The 21,427-nt window shown below is 39.3% G+C and overlaps 1 protein-coding gene across 18 annotated transcripts in view; it reads right to left on the bottom strand.

Moving 5' to 3' along the window:
• Positions 1 to 2,871: 2,871 nt before the first annotated feature.
• The window catches only part of EBF3 (EBF transcription factor 3), a 166,734-nt gene continuing 148,178 nt past the window's right edge, over positions 2,872 to 21,427 (bottom strand). For 6 of the 18 annotated variants that reach the window (XM_053388863.1, XM_053388864.1, XM_053388867.1 and 3 more), the window contains 6 exons: positions 20,160 to 20,225; positions 19,114 to 19,291; positions 17,782 to 17,970; positions 17,130 to 17,327; positions 14,175 to 14,345; positions 2,872 to 5,681 (listed from right to left, as the gene is read on the bottom strand). In XM_053388863.1, coding sequence (XP_053244838.1) covers positions 14,212 to 14,345; positions 17,130 to 17,327; positions 17,782 to 17,970; positions 19,114 to 19,291; positions 20,160 to 20,225 — 765 coding nt within the window. In that variant the 3' untranslated portion in view covers positions 2,872 to 5,681; positions 14,175 to 14,211. Of the gene's footprint in view, positions 5,682 to 14,174; positions 14,346 to 14,868; positions 15,007 to 17,129; positions 17,328 to 17,781; positions 17,971 to 19,113; positions 19,292 to 20,159; positions 20,226 to 21,427 lie in introns of all 18 variants that reach the window. The other 12 variants (XM_053388865.1, XM_053388866.1, XM_053388869.1 and 9 more) reach the window with 6 other exon arrangements.

The following is a 21,427-nucleotide window of genomic DNA, read 5'->3' as shown; positions in this document are numbered from 1 at the left end:
GGGCCTAAGGACAGGAGTAATGTGCAGCTGGCACAAAGTAAAGGAGGGAAGTGAAGTGTTGCTTGTGCAAGCAATGCTTAGGGCTGGGAAGTTAAGTGGAAAGAATGGGCAGGAGGAGGAGAAACGGGAGAACGCATACTGGCAACGAAACAGAGATCTGCAGTGTTTGATTGTGGCTAAAGTGTGAGATAAGGAGGTGCAGAAAAGGTATTTGGTTCAGGAAAGAGAGGGAGGGGGGGTAAAAAGAAACTTTACACTATGCCTAGGTATTGAGAGCATTGACTTTCTGTGTTCTGTGGATGAACAAGAGAGCATTTTACACTGGCAGCCTGTGAATGAGTGAGCTAACATACAGCAAAACTCAAGAGATTATGCTGCTGGCTGACCTTCACATGGTGATTTGACAGATGTCCAGCCAAATTTTTGAACATAGGAAGCTGCCTAGTCAGACCAGCTTCCTGGGTTATTGCTTACTTGGGCTGGCAGCGACTCGCAAGGCTTTCGGGCAGAGGCCTTCCTAGCAACTACCTGAAATCCTTTCTCCAGGATGTGAACCCACTCTCATGTTTGTGTACTTAAATAAGCATTTTGTAAAAAATTTTGCTTTCATTTAATTCTCTCCCCACCCCGCAAGATTTGTGCAGGGTCTGTTGAACATGCTTGATATGGGACCAGTTTTCATTGCTGCTTCAACCATTTGTGGTTTTTAAAACATGGTTGGAGTTGTTTTACTGTTTGATGCTTTAATTCAGTTTATAGTAAGTTGCTGTGGGTTCTCAGCTGCTGAGTTAGAAAGGCTGCTCATAAACATTTGGTGTGTTGTTTTAAAGCATTACCCGTCTTATTGTAGAAAGGAGTTCAGTGGCTTTGGTGATCTTTATGTGCATAAGTACATTCTACTACTAGGGGCTGCCTTTGAGATTCGTTTGGAGGTTGCAGCTAGTGCAAAATGCACCCATGAGGATGTTGACTGGCCTGGCTGGGTGAGATAATACAAAGTGGGTCTTTAAAGATCAAAAGTGGTTGTTTCTTTGCTACCAAGACAAATTCCAGGTGCTGGTTTTGTATAGAAATACATGTGTGTGCATGCACAAGCACACATACACAAACAGCTTAGAACCCAGTTATTTAAAGAACTACCTCTCCCCGAAGTTTTGCCCATGATCAGAGATCCAACAGGTAGGCCCTTGTGGTTATTCAATCACAAATAACCAGAAAACTCATGGCAGAGTCTTCCCAGTTATATCTCCTCTCGACCATCTCTTCAGCCCATCCCACTTAAAGTTAGCTGAGTGGTGACGCTTAGCAGCTTTCAGTACTGGTCAAAAACTATTTTGTTCTACTAGTCTTTTGTATGAATCTTATTTGGCTTACGTTTCTGAGTATACCTGGAGAACTATGTTCATTATGGCTATCTGTGACCTATGGCTTTGAAATGTTTTTAATGAATTGTATAGTTGTGACCTGCTCTGAGATCATCCATGATAAAGGAGGGGATATACATTTTATTTTTTAAAAGAATAGACATAGCTGTGGGTGTTTTTTCTCCTGATTTGTTATGACAAAAGCAGGATTTGCTCTTCTTAGAATCTGATTAAATGCCCAGTAAAATGAAAATGCTTTAGTTGGTTTCTTAGAGTTAGGATTTTTTTCCGATAAAGTGCAAAAAAATTGAGCAATTAAGTAGATGCTCATGGGTCATCTATTTGCTAGGAAGTGAAGTTATATATATCCATATTTGTCCACACAGGGTCAAACTATTAATAAAGGGTTTTAAAAATTAATATTGTTTACTGACATACATAAATTGAACTTTTGCCTAAGTCAGGGGTCAGCAAACTTTTTCAGCAGGGGGCTGGTCCACTGTCCCTCAGACCTTGTGGGGGACTGGACTATATTTTGGAAAAGAAATATGAACGAATTCCTATGCCCCACAAATAACCCAGAGGTGCATTTTAAAGCAAAGCACACATTCTACTCATGTAAAAATACACTGATTCCTAGACCGTCCGCGTGCCGGATTTAGAAGGCAATTGGGCCAGATCCAGCCCCCGGGACTTAGTTTGCCTACCCATGTTCTAAGCTATTAAAACCCATATTGCATTAAAAGGCAGAAGAATGCAACAGTGTTTTGCATATTGGTGTTTTTTGTGACTAAAACACAGAGATGAGTAAAGGGGCTTGGGGCAATGGCTTTTCCAAGCAACTTTGGTGCCGTGCAGTGAAACGTCATATAAGTACATCATAAAAAGTAATGCAATTTTACTTGATGCCATTGTGGCTTTTGCACAAATAAGTCTTTATCCCCACTACCTGAACACATCTTTGTACTCTTCCAGTCACCTGCATAAGCATCATGATGCCCAGCAAAAGCAGTTACCTGGGTACACCTTAGTACGGAGCGACTGCTATTGTTTGACATGTCTGAATTCACTTTATCACAGGGAGAACTCACACGTGCATATTTATCAGTGAATGAAAGCAACATTTAAGGCTGCAGTCCTAACCTCACTTACTCGGAAGTAAGCCCTGCTGAATTCGACAAGTTAGGGTTGCTTAGGACATAGGATTGTGCTGTCAGTGTGATGTAGTGCGGGGGTATGTGACAAACTTATCACAAGTAGAACACAACAGCATTTTTTGCTTCACCTGACATCAGGTCAAACACAGCAGTTTTCACTGGAAACAGCTCACAGAAGCTCAAGTGATGAAACATCTAGTGTTGTGCATGAACATAGAAATGAACCCTTAGTTAAGCCTTGGGGGGGTACATTCTTAACACTTTCAGAATGAAATTAACAGTCCCAGCTGTTGGTGGCTTGTGTTTTGGCTATTTTAATAATCAAACCTGAAAAATTACCAGAAGTGAAATTCACAGACAAGAAATACTTTAATTAAATATTGTGTAAAATGAACATTTTTATACAGTTAAATATCTGAAAAATGTACAGATAAAACAATCTTATTGTAGGGTCTTTAACAGTAAAATCTACCATTTAGTGAAGTTTTCCGTTTGGAGACAATGAAGCAATGAGTGCATTGACTAATTAATCTAAAACACAAACAGATTGCGTTTATGAAGAAACTTGCAAACTTTCTTAAGATGTACATATGACCTTTCTTTTTAAGATCAAAACCTTACTTATATAAAATAAAACTGAGGCAATTCAGTTTCAAAGTGACTTCTTAGGCTTTCCCACTTAGCTAACCTTATTGGCTAATTATTTGTGATATATTGTTTCAGTTTTCAAACCTTTTATAAACGTTTCCTGAAAATGTGCATTTTTCGTATTTAAAAAATGGTCCCTCCTTTTTGCTTAGAACTTTAATTCTGCTGCAGTTTGCAAAAAAATGTTTTTGCAGTGCTGCATTTACAAAGCATTTAGTGCAAAGAAAGAAAGCGGGGGACCAGCTGTCTAAGGATTGGCACTAACAGGCACGATATTATTGAAGAGGTCATTCCAGTTTATAAATTACAGTCAACGCTGTAGGTCTTGCTACCAAAAACGGGGTGGGTTGGAATCTGTAAATAAAACAACTTATAAAAATTGTGCACGATCCGAATTGCATACAAGCCTTTCTCTCTGTTAAACAGTGCTGGGTTACAGAATATGCAGAGTGCAGCAGAAAGCAGACACACAAAGGAGTGACACAGTTGTACACCAGGGATGCAATCAACCAAGCACTGCTGTGGTCCTACAACCAGCCATTTTCATGGGGTTGGTAAAGCATCACCCCCCAATAGATGAGTGCAGTAAATTAGAAGATTGTACCCCAGGTTTGTGCTTTTTTTTTTTTACACCATAAATCATCCAGATGAAGTAGCGATTAATTGTGGTGTAGGCCCATGATAAAACAGCACAAAAAGTTCTTCAGAAGTCTACTTTTAAGGCATCCAAGTAGTTAATGTGGCAAACACTTTTAAGTAAAACATCAGAAGTGGATTTTTATTTTATAAGCTTTTAGGCCTCTGGTTCCCCCCTCCCTCCCAGTAAACACAGTTCAGCTATGTGGCAAAGTCATGGGGTGGCAGGTAAAATGACTTTTTACAATCTTTTTTTTTTTAAAAGATAGAAAAAGAAAATAAGGCATGAGACAAAACAGGATTTTTTTAAAAAAACAAAAATGCTAACACAAAATAGGAGAATCTTCTTTTTCTTGTGGCTGCATCACATGCACGTATTCTACTAGTATTTATTACAGCCATGTGGCACAATTCCGTTTTAACTATACAACAAACAACTTTATTTCAAAATCATTTGTTCAGATAACTTAAAAATAATATAAAAATAAACAATGTTTTTTTCCTCGAAACAACAAAAAGGATGGAAAGTCCAAACAAATAACAACTTTCTGAAATACAAATGAAATGAATGAACACAAATTTATTTTAACAGAAACACATGAAGGCAGCTGTTCTTGGCTTAATGCTTTCCACAGCATCACAATACCAGTCAAATGACGAAAAAACATACATACAAGGGGGGAGAAAATGATAAAAAGCAATATACAAAATTTCAAAGATAAATACAATATTTATAATCAATATGTTACAAAATAAATTCCCTTGGTAGATTGCAAGTGTTTATGTGAAAGAAAGTGTTGTAATGTATGACTATTTTATTCCTTATCTTTATAAGGAATAAAATTTGCTGATCTAAATATTTAAGTGGATCTGAAAAAAATTCAAGACAAGTGTATAAATATTTAGCTACAACTTTGGCAAAATCACAAAAGTCTACAATTTTATAACCACATACAAAACACATTAGGGAAGAAGGATCTAGAAGTCAAAAGGACAATTTTCTGGTACAAGAAACATAGACTTCACAGTAGCCTAAGAATGCAATAGTATACAGTGCTAGCAAAAGTTGAAAAAATGTTGCAGATCACACTTGCTTAACAGGAAGCTCTAGCAGTGGAAGTATATTTTTTTAACCAACAGACAGTAGCATTTTTTTCTCTGTCAGTGTGCTTGTTGAAGGCAAGAGAATTCAATATCAAAGTTACAATTTCTAACTACAATAAGTTACAAAGTTCCATTTCCTTAAGATGAAGTTAAGCAATGATAAACCCTCCCACCCTCCCCAGCTCCCAAAATTTTCCCAAATCATATATTCATCCTTTTTTTTCCAGTTTTGATGGCTCATACCTCCTTGGCCCCCTTTTTTCACCACAAAAAAATATTTCACATTATAGAGATACACAACCATTGTGAATCTAGTTATGAGTACAGAAAAATGTTTTGGAGGCGTTTTTCATCAGTGTTTCATGATAATCAAAATGGTGCATCCACAAAGTTTTTCCCGACACATAGCAAGTACTAGACATAGCCAAGACGTAATCAGAAACTTTATACAAAATAGGCGTCGCTTTTTCCTTATTCTTCAGGATCAAGAAATGTGAAAATAAGAGAGAAGTTCAGTTAATAAAATGGAATAGTTCATGAAGAAGTTGATTGTTTGCATGTTGATTCTTAGTAGTTTAAATAAAATCTTTAAACAAAGTTTTTTTTTTGTAGCATTTCAATGTTTTGCTGATTGTATTTTGAAGATACTGTTTCCATCAGCATGTCTTATATACTAAACTTGTCCCCTAAAAAGCTCATCTTCTGAAGCTTGGTGCTACGGTAGGTAAACAAAAATGAATTTACATTGGCGGGACTACAAGCCCAGACATAGCTGAAAGAAAGAGAAAAAGAACTATTAAATATGTGTATAAGCATTATTAGAACTTGCAAAGAAGAAGAAGAAACCCCACCATGCACAAATATTTCCCAGAAGTACCAACTTCCACAAAACATTTAGGGACATCCACCAAACCTATTTCACATAATATATGGGCTGTGATCCAGAGGACTGTGGCTGGCGGGTGGGAGAATACAGCTCCTGCCGCTTTGCAGGCAGATATGTATGTTCTTGCCAAAGTTATGTGCTGGATTAGTGGTGTGAAACATTTCCACATGTGAAACAGATCCTCTGCATGCAAGAGTATTGCACCAGGAAATGAGCTGTGATGCATACAGAAGTTGATTACTGCATGTAGATAATCATCTCTGGATCACAGAGTGAGTGTGTGTGTGTGTGTGTGTGTGTGTGTGTGTGTGTGTGTTTGTGTGTGTTTTCTTAAAATCTGGGTGGACTGCTGATGGACATTTTCAACATTTAATATTACAACTTAGTTTGCATGCAGTAGCTGCCAGACTGCTTTTGTCATCTGTTATTAGTATATCAGGCTATCCAATGAGGGAAGGGGTTTTGTTTTCCCCGCTCAAACATTTTAAATTATTTTTAAAATAGGACTTTCCTACCAGAGCATTCTGTAAAGACTTCACTTTTAAAATGAAAAGGATTCTGACATTTTTTTGTGCAAAGCATCCTGCCTCCCACATGTGTGATATTTCTCTTAGCGTTTTGTTAATGGCAAACAGTGGCCCAGACTCCCTGGAGACTGCCTATGTTGACAGCTGAGAAACAACATGGTCACTTTTGGTAATGTCAGACAAGGCCAGCTCACTCACCAATCAAGGACCAGACACTTCTCAAGTTCCCTAAATGAAAATCTGACTAACCTTAGCTTTTTCTCTTTTTCCAAGCACTCAAGCCTAAGTGGAAAGCCTCAATTTTGACATTCTGTTAATTGTACTTTATCCTAATAGTATGCTGACTTTAATAAGTCAATGACTTTCTGAGATCAAAGTCAAGTATAGTACACCTGCTTTGGAATCTGTCAAAGCACTATAAAAAAGACATGAGATTAAAATCTTCCACTTGCTAGCTCAATTTGTTTCTTAAAAAATGCTTAGAGCCCAATCCCTTGTTAGTCTGTGTGCGCCACACAAAGCTCAGGATCAAGGTACCCAGTAGTGATGCAAAGAGATCTGAGTCCCTTTGTTCTGGCACTGGGAACTGGCACCAGCCCCTGCATTGAGGTTAGTAGCCACCTCTGTTGCTACTTCAGCACTGGGAGAGTACTATGCAGAGCACTTAGGAGAGACAAGTCATTTGGTGGCCCCCTGTGCCTTGCCATAATGGACCAGTAGACCCTAATGCATGTTTCTGCAAAGACCTGTAAGGGATTTTCTCTGGATTTTAAAGGCGATTGGGGCACATTTTCCTAATACTGGACACTGTGGTAGCTGTGCTGCACATATGGTATATCAAGGGAAAGGACTGGGCTTGTTAAACAGGGAGAAGCTAAATTTTGTCATTATGTTCTAGTTATCTCCTTGGCAAGAGTATAATTTGGACTGTTTTAACCTTATGGTGTTTAAATTTTGTCTTGATCGTTCTCATTAATTTATGTACAAGAAACATTAATACATTTTTGATGTAGTGATGCGAACTTCAATTTCCCAGTTCATTAATCTCAAAAAATATCAATTTATCTCAGTTTTGCTGTTGTGGGTTTTCCTGAAAGCTGGTTGTATTTCTTATGTAATACACTCTCTTTGTCTGGCCACCCATGTACTGTATATACTAGAGTATAAGCCGACCTGAATATAAGCCGAGACACGCAATTTCAGCACAAAAAACTGGGAAAACTTATTGACTTGAGTATAAACTGGTTCACCACACCACAAACCTGGTGGTGGCGACAGCGGCGGAGGAAGAACAAGCAGCCCCAAAGGACTGCTTTTGGGCCACTCGTCCCTCCGCCGCCGCCTCTGCTGCTTGCAAGAGCAGGCATAGGAACCACGGTTGGGAGTGGCACAGTGCAGCGCCTCTCCCAACCATGGCTCCTGTACTGAGTCATGAAGCAAAGGAGGAACATAATTTAGGAAAGGCAGATAGGAATGGAGATAGGCTTTTCCTCTTGCCCGGGAGTGCCAGAGACATGCTACCTATTTCACTAGCAGCCCCTGAGCAGTTGATTGACCATATTGTAATATATGCATGCCAATGTGTCACAAAGGGTGACTCAGTAACCCTTGTACATGTGTGGTCCCACTGACTAAAATTCAGATTCATGGGAGTAGTGGTGCTCATGGATTCCTTTCCCCACAGAACAGATGGAACAATGAGGATGAGTTGAATGTCTGTGTTGAGCAGTAGCTCCATGAATTCTGCTGCTGTACCCATGGACCTTTGGCTTAGGGGAAGAACAGCATGCAAGACAGCCTTCACCCTATGCGGTAAGTCTTGTTTTCTCATACAGTTCGCAGCTTGCTTGTAAAATACTGGTCGATTTATTTATTTATTTTCTAGGAAAAAAACGGTGTTGGGGGGGCGGGGAGTCTGCCACTGAAAAGTAACTTTTCTCTAGTTTTTCCACAGTGAATACTGCCAGCCTTAGATGTAACTTACAAGGTTAGGCAAATGAAAGTTTTGAGCATGCCTTTGTTTACATGGAAAGATTAGTCACAGGCTTGCAGATGGAGCCTAGCAACCAGACTCTCTTCCATTTCGACCCCTATGTGCCACTGCTTGGATTGCAGCCAGTTCTTGCCAGCTGTGAATTCCCCCAATATGGCAGCGTTCCAGTATATTTAGCTCCTGCACAATGCTGCCATCAGGGCTGGGAGAAACAATGCCAAATGATGGGGGCACAGTGATGTGCTGCTCACAGTTTTCGGCCAGTAAATGTTCCCTTGTGGTAACTGCAGCTCATTGGCAAGGGATGGAGCAGAGCCTTGGCTATCTGCGGCAGCAGCGAGCTCTCTCTGCCATTAATTGACAGCAATAAATACTAATAACACTATTACCATTTGGTAGCAAGTATTCTGTTAAATTAGGGCCAACAGTGGTGAATGCAACATTCAGCCAATTTTCACCTTCCTGTGTTGCCAGTGAAATAGCTGCACAGAAGAGGAAACATGGTTCCAATAGTCTCCATGGCCCATTTTTAAAAAATGTCTATAAAATGCAGTTTAGGGTTTAGTTTAGTTGGGTATTCCTAAAGAGGCTGATGCCCTTCCTCACCATACTTCTGGAAACTTTATTTTCTCCTGAAAAAATACAGGTGTTATGTTCTCCAAAATATACAGTCTTGCAAACAGGGCATAAACTCAAAGACACTATTACCAATGCCATCAAACACACAAGCTGATTGCTGTTTTCAGTGTACTAGTGACAACCCAACTTGGGCGTCTAGAGTTTTTGACTGGGGAAACCTGGCTCAAATACCTGTAGAGGGAAGGTTGCTAGATTAACTTGGACCAGGGACTCTTTCTTAGGCTAACCTACCTCACAGGGTTGTTATTAGAATAAACTTGAGAAAAGCAACACCTTGGGCTCCATGGAAGGAGAGGGAATACAAATGTGATGTATAAACAAATCAAGCAGGATGCGCTCTGAGCAGATATACAGGAAAACCACTGGTCCCTGCTAAAGCATGTTTCCAAACAGTCTTCAGTGCACACACACAGCTACATATCTTTCCTCTTATTCATATATACAATCCCACATGCTCATGCATATATTTTGCTCCTGTTGCATATAAACCTACAAAACCCTTGTCCTTATAAACATATGCAAACAAATGCATACTCTAATCATCTTTCTAAAAACTGAGGCAAAGTTGACATGAAGAGATGGCAAAGCATAGGTTTCTGCCAGACGCACCAAAACTCCTGATGCTACATATTCAGTGCTGTTCATACCACATAATCTTTTCATTATTTTTTATTGGGTTTCTGAACAGGGACCCTTCACTCTTTCAGCACCTGCCCACACCACACTGAACCTTCCCTGGCTTGCTCACAATCTTTAGATAGTGCAAACCATGGCCCGTAAAACTGACACTATCAAGGCCCCCCTTGGTTTCTGCCTGTGACTAGAGTAGAAGGCATTCATCACAGGAATACCAATTACATATAAGCCACAGGTTAGCTACACTTGGTCTAAACTCTGAGCTCATGCATATCTTGATATGACTTAACCCCATTTATTTATAGAGCTGCTTTCAAATGTATGAGCCTTTGATCACCGTCAGAGACAACATTATTTAGATACAGGTCTTTCATTTTTATACTGAACCAAAATACTTAATTTTAATCTGCAAAAAATATATATTTAGAAATCAACCCAAATTTAATATGTGAAATGTATTTTAAAGGTATGTGGTGAAATACGATTCCCACAAGTTTAGTTTCTGATTGTCGTGGAAATAGTCTTTTTTCAAAGTATTTGTCTGCAATATTCTTTCATATTTTTCACTATTGACAAAGCAGGTAAAGTAATTTAGTCTTAGGCATGATAGAACTAATAGCACAACACTTGGAAAAAAATAGTATGCTGCTTGCTTATGTTCAGGAAATATAGTGAGTGAAATGTAATGGCGACAAACTATGGTGACAGACTTTCATGTTATACTGCAAGGAAGAGCAAATGAAAAAAAGGATGTTGTTTGGTCTGAAAAAGCAGAGGAGATTTACGCAGTTCATGCTGTTTTATTTATTTTGGCAAAGAATGACTCGAGCTACCCCAGTCATGCAATCTGCAATTGGCATGCTCACCTGGAAGGTGAATTAACAATTGTGCCCTCAGTGTGCTCCCAAGTGGCAAACTAGATAATGGCTCACACGTATGCAAATTCTCCTAGCTTAAAAGTTTTTGTGGCTATGGAAGGGAGAACCCAAGCTATTGTGTAGTCGGTCATTCAAATGCTGCTTTATATTAGCACTTGGGTTAATATAGTGGCAGTGAATACATAAGTTTGAAAGAGAGGACCAATGCTGGTTGCTGTCATATCAGCTTCTCTCTGCCACCTGCCTTCAGACTTGCACAGTGGTGTCAAGGCCATTGCCACCACAATCTGGTTTTCTGTATCCAGAAGAAGTGGAAGCAATGCCAGGGAATTGGTCCCTGAAATCATTTTCTTGTTGAAGAGTTGGAAGGCACAGGGATCATTCTCTGAGCTCCTGGGTTCCAAGTGTCAGTGGAAGAATGTGAGAGGAGATGGGCAGGTGACATGATTATATTGTGAGTGACCACACCTTTGGTAATTGTCTGCAAGGCTGATCTGTGCATTAGACAAGCCAATAAATGCCACTGTGTGTGACTCAAATCTACATACCATTAAGACCTAATTAATAGTGTTCATTATGGACATTTCCGACTAGAGCTTCTCGCACTCGTGTCTCCTTGGTCTACAACATCGGTACCCTGCACTGTATTTGTTGATCAACATAGGTATTAGTTTTGTGCATGCAGGGCGGAAGGAGTGCAATAAAGACTATCTGGTGTCTTAGCGGGAAGGAAATGGAACCAAATATCTTAAATCCATAGTTTTGCTGGCTTAATATCCCAACTGTGTTCTTTTATTGTAGTTACTGGGAGTTTGGAACAGTGGTCATTAGAATTGCTGAGGAAGCAGAATTCCCAGCATGGGAGGATTATCTTATTCCTGTGCCCTAACCCTACTGTATTGAGCACAGGAGAGATGCCATAGCAGAAGCACCATACCTGAGGCGATAATTTGCTTTGCTCATTTAATTTTTAAGGTGACATGAAAGAAGCAGCAAATGTACTGCCCTGTTCTGTCTCTGCATGGGAGCCCACAGAAGACAAGGCAGCCCCTTAGGAGAGAGCAGGCTAGCCATAATCTGTTCAGGTCGGAGTCACAGGACCATGGATAGCTCTAAATTGGTAATTGCTCTGACAAGATCTGGAGCACAGCTAAAGCCTTCCACCCCTCTTTACTCAGGCTGCCCTTCTCAGATTCTGACCACTTCCTGAGGAATGGAGATACTGTATACTTAAAGCGGTAGTCTTCTGGCCTGGCGCTCCCACCTTACTCACTGTAGACACTGACAAGCAGGGCATTGTGAATGTGAGCCCCCCTGGTGTAAAGAGTACTGGGTTCTCCAGGGATTTTATCTTGGGAGGTTCCACTCCAGAGGTCTTTGGTTCAGTGGGATACTAGCTGACAGGTCTAGCTCAGGCTCAGGTTGGTGTCTGAGTCTAGGTCCAGCATATTTGAAAATTTTGCTGCCAGTCCTCTTAACCTGGCATGCTCCTCCTCTGTGTCAAGCCACTGCTCATGGTTGGGATCATGACACAAAGTAGCCATTCCTAAAATGCCAATCTTTGCTTCAGCTGAAATTTGCTTAGCATACGATAGCTGTATTTGCACATAATAACAACAAAAATAAAATTCAGTGTTCAGGCTTCAAGCACAGCTATGATTGGTTTTAACTGATTATGATGTATGTTCTGGCCCAAACTAGTTTTTAATGTGAATGTGCAGCATGCTGGTACAAAATGCTGAAAAGGTATTGCTCCAGTCCTCCCATGCTCTTGCCATGCAGTTGAGAAACAAGCTAGGATTTCACTTGTTGTGATATCAGAACCTGGACTCGTGTTTTGTTCCATCAAAAGAAACCACAAACAGTAAGCTAAGAACAACTCTTGGTTACCACTCGTGGTTTGTTTGTAGAGAAACAAACCATGAGCCTGGCTCTGGACATTGTGACAGCCAGACTCTGGATTGTTTCCTGGTGGTGTAGCAGAAGTAGGGAAAAGCAGAGCAATAACTTTTCAACTGCATGCACCAACACATGTAGTATTCACATTAAATCACAATTGATTTTTATCTGTTTTTAATGTAACACGTAAACCAGGCCACCATCTTTAACATTTCCTGGTTCAAACTAGGAACCATAGTTTCTTGAAATAGATTGTGAAAGCTTCTCATCTCCTGCTCGTGGCCATGTCAGAGGAGGAGCAGGGAAGGGCAAGAGCATGAGGCTTTCATGTGTAGAATGATAAAATATGGTTTAGCATTATGTGCAGGTTCGTTTTTGGACTGCTTCACACGTGTGTGTACATCACTAAATTGCAAATGGTTCAATGACTAAATTCCTTTTACTGAAAAGTAATTTGCTTAAGGTGAAGCAAGCTATGGTTTGTGATCACTGATAGTACATTCAAACATGTTTGATGCATTTGATTCCCAACTACTCTTGCTTTCTGCTTATGGCATGCTAGATTCAGGACAATTTAGGTTAAATGAGTTTCTATGAGTAGAGACAATTCAAACATGAGTGTGTACATGGGTGAGCTTGCTTTTAAGTTAGGGAGGGTGTGGAAAAAATCTGTGGGACCTTTCTGGCTCCATAAGAGTGGCTGTAAATGTCCACCTCTCTGGTGCCATCTGAGCTGTTCAACACAAGATCAGTTTATTTCATCAGCACAGCTGAAAAACTATGATTTCTGAAACTATTAGAATAATTTTATATTAGCTTATATTTGTCACCAATGTTGTATTTCAAATGCTGCATTTTTTTGGACAGCAAAGTAGTTTGGGGAAATAGTTTAATGTGTCAGTAAGAATGTCAGGCTTTAGAAGTGACCTAGAGGAGACCAGGATTAATAGGATCCTAGTGTCAAAGTTTAATTGCATTTGCCCATCAAGCTTTAATACTGATTTATTAATTGCCAAGATAAAGTATCAAATACCCAATAAGTCTGCCTTTTTTTCTTTACTTATTTACACTTTTGCCAAACTATATAATTAAAAACAACCACACAATTTAAGCACTTAGGTAGGTGGAAAGAAGTTTGGATATTCGCCAAGGGCCACCAAAAGAAAGCATTATGGGCCTCCACATCATTACAGTCTCTAACAGAATAAAATGGAGGTTGAACCTACCAAGTATACATTTGGGGCCCATAAGGGAAAATCCTATTTTCTTTTTTCAAGATGCCCTGTTCACTGCGTTTCTTTCACACACCCAGGCAAATCATGTCCTTGGTTTACTATCATATAAATTGAAGGTCTGTCCCTGAAGCTACCCTCAAGAGAAATGTTAAAGGTGGAATTATCAAAGTAACTAAATGGTTTAGGAGCAAAAGTTTCACACATGCTGCTTTAGCACATTTAAAAAAAAATAACTTCACCCCTGGTTTTTTTTGTAATAACAGAAGCTACCTATGGGTGTGTAGGTTACAATGAATGCATTTTGTTTATTTCTAAAATTTATATACCTGTTATTCCAGCCTGTGGTGTACATATCTAAAATAACTTCATCCAGCAAGCAACACAACAAAATCCAAACCTAATGATGGGACAATGCTACCTTGCATTTACATTGAAAATGCCCATATGTACCTCACTAGACAGAGAAGTGTAGGTCAGTCCTTCTCTCTGGGGAGATACGTTTATGATGCAATCTTGGTTTTCATGTAGGGCTGCTCAATACTGGACAGCATGGTGGGGGTGGCGGAGCTTACCTGAGCTCCAGTCAGTTGCGTTGATGCAAATGTACTGTCAAGGACCCTGGATTTCACCATACCAAGCGTCCCACTGCATTTTCCCTCTAGCTTCTGGTAAGTAGTAGCAACATGACTGACCACAGGTCAGGTGAGCATCCCCTTCCCCACCATGAGAGAGATTTTTACGATCTAAAGAGAAACCAGAGTATGCCATCTGCAACTGGGACTGCTTTTTAAGGAAATACTTCCTGTAAAAATACCAAGGTGGTACCTGTGTGATTGCCTCATTCTGCATGCGGTTTTTATTCCCCACCCCACCCCAAAAAGCCCACCCTCTGACCCAATGAGTACAGGAAATTTTGCTCTTCAGAATTCTGGAAATTTGTTTTGTTGCCCTAGTGCAGCTGCAGCATTGGAGGGATGAATGCATTTAAAAGTACTGTTGATAAAATATTCTTTCATAACACTACGCTTCCATTCCCCCCGCCTTCCTTACATCGTTAGAATTGGCCCAAATTATGTGCATTCTTCTACAGAAAAACAATTTGCTGTGCATAGGTGCAATGGAAGTTTTGTAATCTCAGTGCTAAGGAAAATCTGAGGAAAGTCTGTGAATTTGAGGTAACTTGGGAACAGACAATTATACTGAGGCAGTCAAGAGAAATTTATTGGAAGAAGGTTTACATATTCAGTAAACTGTATTCATAATTACCTCTCACATTTCCTGAGATCAGTGGTAGATCTTGGAGGAGGAGGCCTTTAAAGGATTCCTAAATTGGTTTGGGGTTTTTAAACTACAGCCAGGAGGGAGGAAGAAAGGTCTGAGGCACTGGTAAATTTCCAGAGACTCCTGCATAGAACAATGGGAGAAAGGAGGGATTTAGGGTCTTTCTCCCATGATGCCACAGAAAAGGGGAGGAGAGGAAGTGACTTGACATATTTCCAGTAAGTGGGAGGGGAGGAGCTGAAAGAGAAGAAGTGGGAGTGATAGAAGTTAAAGAATGCAAGGGATGGTGGAGATCATGAAGGGAGAACCTGGTTTGTCTTCCAACCCTGAAAACTCAGGAATTCCCTCACCCAGCTAGGGTGTGCATCAACTCAGATTCTACAATCTGCTATCCCAAGTGTACCTCTCAATTCAAATGTAAAGTTAGGAGTGTGATTATTTCCTCACAAGTGGAAGCAAAAGCTCTGCTCAGGAAACATAAATTGGGATGAAAGAAATACCCCTTTGCTAAACTTTTATTGAAATGGTTGCAGATTTCTAACAAAATTTACAAACCCTGAACTTTGCACCTTACATTTGTTATTAAAGTTTTTGTTCCGTTTTTTAAAAAATTAACTAGCTTCACCAAATGCATATTTATTTCAAGAGAAGAAACAATTCTATTCAGAGGCTCCTGTTGAAGCAATTCGCAGGTAAACAAGCAAACAAAGTTTGCTGGGGTTATGCATATGTGTTTAGATGATAAGGACCAGAGATTTCAAAACTCTCAACGCTTACTAATGCTTTAATGACCTGATCAGAGGCAAACAAGGAGTTGCCTTTGGCCCTCTCTGACAGACAGGTGCTTTTAGGCAGCAATCCTATCCAGCCTTTTCACCAAAGACTCTGTAAGTATAAACGTACCCGCATTTCTTTGTGAACCTTAGGATCTTTTCAGTATTGCAGATTATATTCCTGATTTTTTAATCTTAAAATAGAGTACAAAAATGTTTGAGTTCAAACATTAGAAAAATAAGGTAGCACACAGACCAGTTAGTTGGTCTGGACAGCATGTATATTTCCATCACTGGATATTTTACAGGTAATTGAGATAAAAAAATCCCTAAGGGGTAGCATCTTTATTGGCATAAATTAGATTGATCTTCTCAAGTCGTTTTCCAGTCCTACCAAAGATATTTATACATCTAAGGGTATACTCAGTGCTAATGTTGAAATATATGATTATCATGATATTCGCTTTATAAGACAAAGAGCCTAAAATGTAAATGTATGCCTTTGTGATCCAGGACTTTTTATTCTTTCCTGATACTCAGAAAGTGAATGGCGGCTGCAGTGTAAATAAATCAATACTAGTTGTGCTCCATTCCACCCAGGCTGTGCCGTGTTAAGTGCTCAGAGCATGTTTTTTGGTGTCCGTTAAGAGTTTCAGTTCAGGCTGGCTCAGTTGAAGCAGGTTTTGGTTCTGCATTGAAAAAGGTATGGCAGTGATATACATGCAAAGCAGTCTCTTTAATAAGAGACTTTGCAGTTGTTTCGGCTCCCTCTATAAATTTTCACACTTAGTATTAATGACTGCAAGTGGCTATGTAAATTCTACAAGCTATTTTATAGTTATTTGTCCTCATTTTCCTCTTTTTATGGACAGTTTAGCTGGAATAAGTTCCAATAAGAGCACAAAAACCTCATTAGGAATCTTGAGGGTGAACAAAAGCTACGTTGGAACAACAGCTTCAAACGTCTGTAAGGTTCTTCAAGTTTCAAATAGTGACACAAGTAGGAGAAACAGCACATCTTGAAATGCTGCCGATTAAAATGTGTCTATCAAAAATGCATGCAGTATAAAGAAGAAAAAGGAACACATCTGATCTGTGAGAGACATTCAGGGTTGTGTGTTTATTTTAAAAATTAATGCACGAAACCTTAAGGGGAAATGCTGGAAAAACAGCTAGTATTTCTTCTAATGCAAAGCTTAAAGTTTAACCACTGTATGGTAAAATGGTTGGCTATGTTTTGTGCTACTGTATTTAATACCAAGGTCTTGCCCCTGCAATGCAAAGCCATTTAAAAAATAAAAAATAATCACCTCATTTTTGAAGTCTGGGGTTTTTTTTTGTCTTTTAATATTTGCCAGTGATAAAAATACTTCTTTTTCACTTTTAGATCTAAAAATGTTAGGTTCTAGTGTTTTGTTTTTAAAAATAATAATCTGCAATTACACAAAAAAATGATACAGAGATCCAGCTCACCTTGAAGTCCATTTCCATTTGCACTGGTGCAAGATGGTGGAGGAGAAGCTTGGGGCCTGACAACAGGAGCAAAGGCGCTCTTTTGTTTCACTGCAGAGATGACATTGGCAGGTGAGAATGAGAAAATGCCGTGTGTACTGCTACAGTTTGAAGGGAGGGTGACCGAAGAGGCTGCCATGGTAGGGCTTGACGGCACTACTGCAATAAAGCAAAAATAATCAGGACTCATATTGTGGATTTTATGGCAAACATGGAGGGAAGGGGGAAAAAAGAGATTGATAGGGCCTTGTCTCTCTTATAATAGCGGGGGGAAATTATATATGAAAAAATAAAAAGCTTTGGCTTGCCACACTCTGGATAACAGGCAAACTCTTTTGTGTTGGACCTTGGTTGCAGATTTTGTAGTCCAATCTAGTTCTTTTTTTCTTTTCTCTTTTAACCAAGATTATTGTTTGGCATATACCAATATATTTGCCATGGTTTTTTAAATTGGTTTTTGTTTGTTTTTTAAATGTCCAGCCTCCAGAGTCACCCCTCCTTTTATCCAGTAGCTCACATTGTAGAAAAATCAAAATAAAGTAAATATATATATATATTTGTAACAAATAAAGAATCTATGTAATGGCTACATGTACCAGAAAAAGACACTTACTGCCATAAGGGGAGTTAGCTGAAGAGCCATTAAGAAATCCAGGGGAACCAGGTACACCAAGATTGGGCATGCCAGCATTGCCATATCCATTCATGCTATTGCTGACTGTGTTGTAATTGGACTGCTGAGGAGTACTGCTCGGAACATATCCTCGCGGGGAAACACTGCTTGTGTTGCGACTGTAACCTACTGTGTTAGGTGGAGAGAAAGAGAAAAACCCATCCCAAGAAAATGGTTATTATTTAGGGGGGTGAAGGGTTTCCCTTCCGCATCATACATTACACACTTTTAATTGATTGCACAGCTTTGGTCTAAGTTGTCTGCTACTGCCCTATCATCTCTTTACAGTTCAAGATAACCTTATCACGCCAACCCTACTTAAATCATCGAGGATCATTCTGTGTTGCCTCTGCTCCTGGCAGAGAAAGCCAACAAAAAGCTTCCTTCGATCCAATTGTGTCAGCTTCCGTCACATTTGTCTTAGTGGTAATTATCAGAAGGCTTGGTTGCTGGTTTGTACCAACATGCTGAACAAACTTTCAGCCTTTTCGGGACTTCAAATGCCAAAATTGGCAGAAACAGGAGGGGAAGGGCTAAAAATAGAAAGGAAAGACCTGTTTGCGGCAAAAAGCTGCTTTTTATTTTAATCTTCAATGTTACAACTGATATTTTTACACACTAAATATAAGCAAGTGCTCCCACTGGGTTCCCATGCTTCAGTGAAAACCAGCCTGGATTTATTTATGATATCAATATGACACAAGTAAGTTCAACAGACACACATAATTTGGACAGTAGCAAGAATTTAGTGGCCCTGATCCAGGAATGTTACGCTGCAATCCTATTCATGCTTAAGTCTCACTGCTTTCAACTGGACTTGCTCCCTTATTAAGCACGGTTAGAATTGTGGCATCAGACAGAACCTACTTGCTCTGTTGACCTCTGCAAGGTTTAGGCACAACTATCTTTCGCTATATTAGAGGTTAATATGTTCCAAATTAATCAGTTATGTTATAAGCAATAATATAGATTATCATGTTTCATAATAATAATACTTATGGCTTTCTTTCAAGTAAATGGCCATAGGATTACAGCACCAAGTAGACATGTAGAAAATTGCACTGTTAATTCTTATAAGCTTTTTGTATTTTATTCAATATTTTCAATAAAGATTCTGTATCGTAAAACAAAAAATAAACTTCAGTGAATATAATTGCCACACCTCTGGTTAATTGAATGCATGAATCCTACTGAAGGAAGAAGGTGGAACATACTGATCAACGTCAAGAATATCCAAAACTTTGGATACATAATTATTCAAACTTCACATACCTTGGTCATTAGCTTGTGATGTTTCTGAAACATTAACTGCTAGCTGGCTGCTAAATGAATTTACTCCCATCATGCCAGTATGAGCTGGGGTGTTGGCAAGTGTTGGAATCTGATTGTGATTGCGTGGCACACTGTATAATGCTTCTGCAATATCTGCTGCTCGTTTCAGAATTATTTCCTGCAAAATAGTAAAAGAATTAATTTCAAGTAAGTGATACAGTGTGCTTGTTTCACCACATGCTCTAATTTTGTGGTGCAGGTTAATCTAAGATTATAGTAGGTACTGATGGATGACAGTGTTCTTGATAAAAGTTTACAGCCTCTCTCATTTGGCAAATTGCTGTACATATTCCTGTAAACCTTACCAGTGGTGACTCTAAAGAGATAAATAGTACAAATATCCCATCTAGCATTTCTGCAAGTGTGGCGTTTAAAGAAGAAAAAAGTACTTGGAAAATGCAGCAAAATTATTTCCAGTAGTTTGCAACACAATACACATTTATCTACCGCGTAGTAATTTTAGCTAGCGATTTCCATTAGCCACCAATATATTGGACCACGTTTAAGCTTAAGCGTTTGGCGCGTACAGTGGTACCTCTAGTTACGAACTTAATTCGTTCTGGAGGTCCATTCTTAACCTGAAACTGTTCTTAACTAGAGGTGTGCTTTCGCTAATGGGGCCTCTTGCTGCCGCTGCACACAGATTTCTGTTCCCATCCTGGGGCAAAGTTCTCAACTCGAGGTAACTCTTCCAGGTTAGCGGAGTTTGTAAACTGAGACGTTTGTAACCTGAGGCGTTTGTAACTCAAGGTACCACTGTATTCTTAATTACCACTTGTGATAGGAAAACAAGTTTGGAAAAGAAAATGGTAAATGAATCTCAATTCTCATTAAGATAGTGCTTCATATCACCACCCTTAAGGTAGCTGGGAAAACGATGTGGTGCACTAGAAGAACACATCAATGTTTTGCCAGGTTTGCAAAGGGCAGCTGCCCATTTGCTACATTGTGTGCATGTGACTATATATGTACATGAGAGGACCCACCTGGTTGTTGTGGGGCATGCCATACAGGGCTTCAACAAGGTCAGCTGCTCTTTTAAGTAATACTTCCTATAAATTAAAAATAACAACAGTAAATTGCTTTTCACTTAACACTGAAATAGTTCATCAGAACAAAGGCAATGGAAAAACAAACATACCCAACACTACAAATACGCTGTGGCATCTGTCCTTACCGAATACCTGATAACTGGGCAGAGTATAATAGCCTGATGCCATTGTTATATTTAGTTGGAGGTATCACAGAGATAGGAAGGTGTTTTGTTTTGGAAGGAAACAGTGTATGTGGTTTAAAGTCAAAGTTAGAGCCTAAAAATAATAATTCATTTTATATCCAGCTGTTCAATTATGACTGACTAGAAAAGGTGTTTGCTGCTGTAGCATGTAGCTCTAGTGTTGAATTAGTGAAATCAGTGCTTGAGGTTTAATGATGTAGTCTTATGGGTATTAAACAAACAAACACATGGTAGAGATATGAAAGGCACAGGCATCACATTTGGCTGTTAATTCCTAGCACTTTAGTGGTGAAGAACAATAAGTAATTTTCCATATCTTAATTAAACTGGCAGAGTCCTTAAAGACAACATCTCACCCCTAATTCATGCCCCAAATTTGCAAGTGAGTTCAATGCTTATTCCTCTTTATTTTGAACAATAAAGTGAATTAACTTGGGTTAATCTAGTTCTTTCATAATGACATTAAGAAATTTTTCAATTAACCTCTTTGACTGCATGTTGTAAAGGACTTCATAAATGACTTCACATTCAGAGAGTGTTGAGTACTTGTGCCTGGGGGCATGGATGCACTGAATTTTGTCTTATCCCTGTCTGCATGCCTACCTCCAGTTTTACGATTGGAGAGGATTAATCCATAGTTTAGTTAATTTTAAATACAAATGGACTTAAATCGAATTTTTATCCTTCAGCTGCAATAGAACTTGAAGTTTGGTTTGGGTCTTTTTTGGGGGGGAGGGGGGGAGAAGGTTGGCAGGGAGGGGATATGTGGTTTGAGAAGATGCAACACCAATTATGATTGCAGTGCTTTCTTAAGGATTGATTTATGTTTTCATGGCAGTGTGCCTAATCTCTTTGAAAACGAGAACTTCAGTGAACCAGTATTCAAAGAATCATAATCTAGAATTGCACAAAAGGGCAAGGGATGTTTTTGGAGTATAATTAGGCCAAATCACATGTTACCAAATTTTTACACTGCAGGAATTTCCATGTAGGGATTATCATGGAAATTGTGTGCAA

The sequence above is a fragment of the Podarcis raffonei genome, chromosome 5 (assembly GCF_027172205.1).
Source record: "Podarcis raffonei isolate rPodRaf1 chromosome 5, rPodRaf1.pri, whole genome shotgun sequence".
In the NCBI taxonomy this organism is placed as follows: domain Eukaryota; kingdom Metazoa; phylum Chordata; class Lepidosauria; order Squamata; family Lacertidae; genus Podarcis; species Podarcis raffonei.
The sequence above is the reverse complement of the archived record's forward strand: the minus strand, read 5'-3'. Positions and strand labels throughout refer to the sequence as shown.